The following is a 1769-nucleotide window of genomic DNA, read 5'->3' as shown; positions in this document are numbered from 1 at the left end:
GAAATTCCCACTCCAAGGCCGGGATCGGGATGGGATTAACCCTTCCCAGGGCTGGGGCTGGAAATTCCCACTCCAAGGGTGGGATCGGGATGGGATTAACCCTTCCCTGGACTAGGAGTGTGGAATTCTCCAAGCTCCAGCTCATCCCAGCTCCCCCAGTCCCTCGGGATCGGGACACCGAGCACCTGGATCTGCCTCCGGACCCCCGGTGACCCCATTCCCGAAATCCCGAGTTTATCCCGGTCCCCCGTGGGGACCTCTTGGATCCAAAGGGAGAAGGGGAAGGCAGCGGGATGGGGCCACCTCCTGTCCCTGCATCCATGGAAACACCGGGAATCCGGGGCCCCCCGGGATCCCGGAGATGGGACACGGGCACATCCAGAGCCTCGGGATCAGGAGGATCCATGGCCGGGACCTGGGAACGTCCCTGTGCCCATCCCGGTTATCCCAAACTTCCCGCTTCCCTCAGCATCCAGAGGCATCGGGGCCACGTTTGGGATGGGATGCGGAAAACCGGGATAAGAAAACCACAGATTCCCCTTCCCAACATCATCTCCCCTGGGAAGGGAAAACATAAAGAATTAACAGGGAATTTTTAAAGATGAAACCCTTAATTACCAAAAATTCCTTCGGATCCCAAGGCACCCCCAGTTTTCCTCTCATTTTTCCCCCATTCATGCCTCAGCTTCCCCTGTTTTCCCCCTGTTTCCGCCCCCTTTCCCACCGGGATAACGACCTTTCCTCCCGCTCCCGGCGGTTCACGGGAGTCGGGATGAGCCCTGGGATGAGCTTCCCCCACGGCAGGAATTTTAAGTCGCTCCGATGGATTGTAAATATTTGGGATACGGCAGACGGGGAAGACTTAAACGCTTTAAGAGGGGAAAAATTGGCTCAAGATTCCCGAATCCCTAGGGATCTGCCCGGAGGCTCCTGCCCCGTCCCTGGACCTGTCAGAGAAGCCCCTCTGGATCCCTCTGGATCCTCGGGAATGCGCTGTGTTCCCAAATGCTGGAGGCAGCTGAGCTTTGTGCTGTTTTCCATGGGAAAATCCCGGCTCCTTTGTTTTCTCCGTTGGGAATTTGGACATGGAAAATAGGGCGGGATTAAAGGATGGATGCAAGGATGGAGCCATGGATGGATGGATGGAAGGAAGGAGCTGGGAATGTCCAGCTGGAGAAGGGAAGAATCCAGGGAATCCTTGGAGCCCCTTCCCGAGCCTAGTGGGGCTCCAGAAGAGCTGGAGAGGGATTTGGGACAAGGGCTGGAAGGACCTTAAATCCCATCCCATTCCAACCCCGACACTTCCCACAATCCCAGGTTGCTGCAGGCCCCGTCCAGCCTGGCCTTGGTCCGGGAATCCCTTTTCCCAAAGGATGTGGAATCCCTGGATGAGCTCCAAGCCAAATCACCTCGTCTCCCTCATCCTGGGAAAGGTCAGGAGTGGGATAGAGCCTTATCCCAAAGAGAATCCGGTGTTTCCCGAATTTGCCGAGCGGAGTCGATGGAGCAGCAGCGTGGGGGGATCCCAGGGCAGCGGGATCCTCCTTTCCCAACCCTCGTTCCCTCTCCAGACCCCGAGGGAAGATTCCAAGGTGGTGCTGGGGATCGGGATCCTCCTCTCCCAGCCCTTCACTCCCCACAGATCCCACGGGAAGGAGCCGAGGTGGTGCCAAGGTCCCATGGGAGTGGGATCCGCCTTTCCCAGATCCCGCGGGAAGGAGCCGAGGTCCCAGGGATCAGAATCTGCCTTTCCCAGATCCCGCGGGAAG

At 58.1% G+C, this 1769-nt stretch overlaps 2 protein-coding genes across 2 annotated transcripts in view; one reads left to right on the top strand and one right to left on the bottom strand.

Moving 5' to 3' along the window:
* The window catches only part of LOC121660758, a 3093-nt gene extending 2875 nt beyond the window's left edge, over positions 1 to 218 (bottom strand). Inside the window, exon 1 of the mRNA XM_042020215.1 lies at positions 186 to 218. Within this exon, the coding sequence (XP_041876149.1) occupies positions 186 to 218 (33 nt within the window). The remainder of the gene's footprint in view (positions 1 to 185) is intronic.
* The window catches only part of LOC121660762, a 4423-nt gene that overhangs the window by 19 nt on the left and 2635 nt on the right, over positions 1 to 1769 (top strand). Inside the window, exon 1 of the mRNA XM_042020217.1 lies at positions 1 to 1726. This exon is cut by the window's left edge and continues 19 nt beyond it. Coding sequence (XP_041876151.1) covers positions 1086 to 1726 — 641 coding nt within the window. The 5' untranslated portion in view covers positions 1 to 1085. The remainder of the gene's footprint in view (positions 1727 to 1769) is intronic.

Source organism: Corvus kubaryi, unplaced genomic scaffold, assembly GCF_017639235.1.
Source record: "Corvus kubaryi isolate FWS band 111438036 unplaced genomic scaffold, C.kubaryi_AGA036_p1.0 36899, whole genome shotgun sequence".
Classification (NCBI taxonomy): domain Eukaryota; kingdom Metazoa; phylum Chordata; class Aves; order Passeriformes; family Corvidae; genus Corvus; species Corvus kubaryi.
This window is presented reverse-complemented; position numbering and strand designations above follow the sequence as displayed.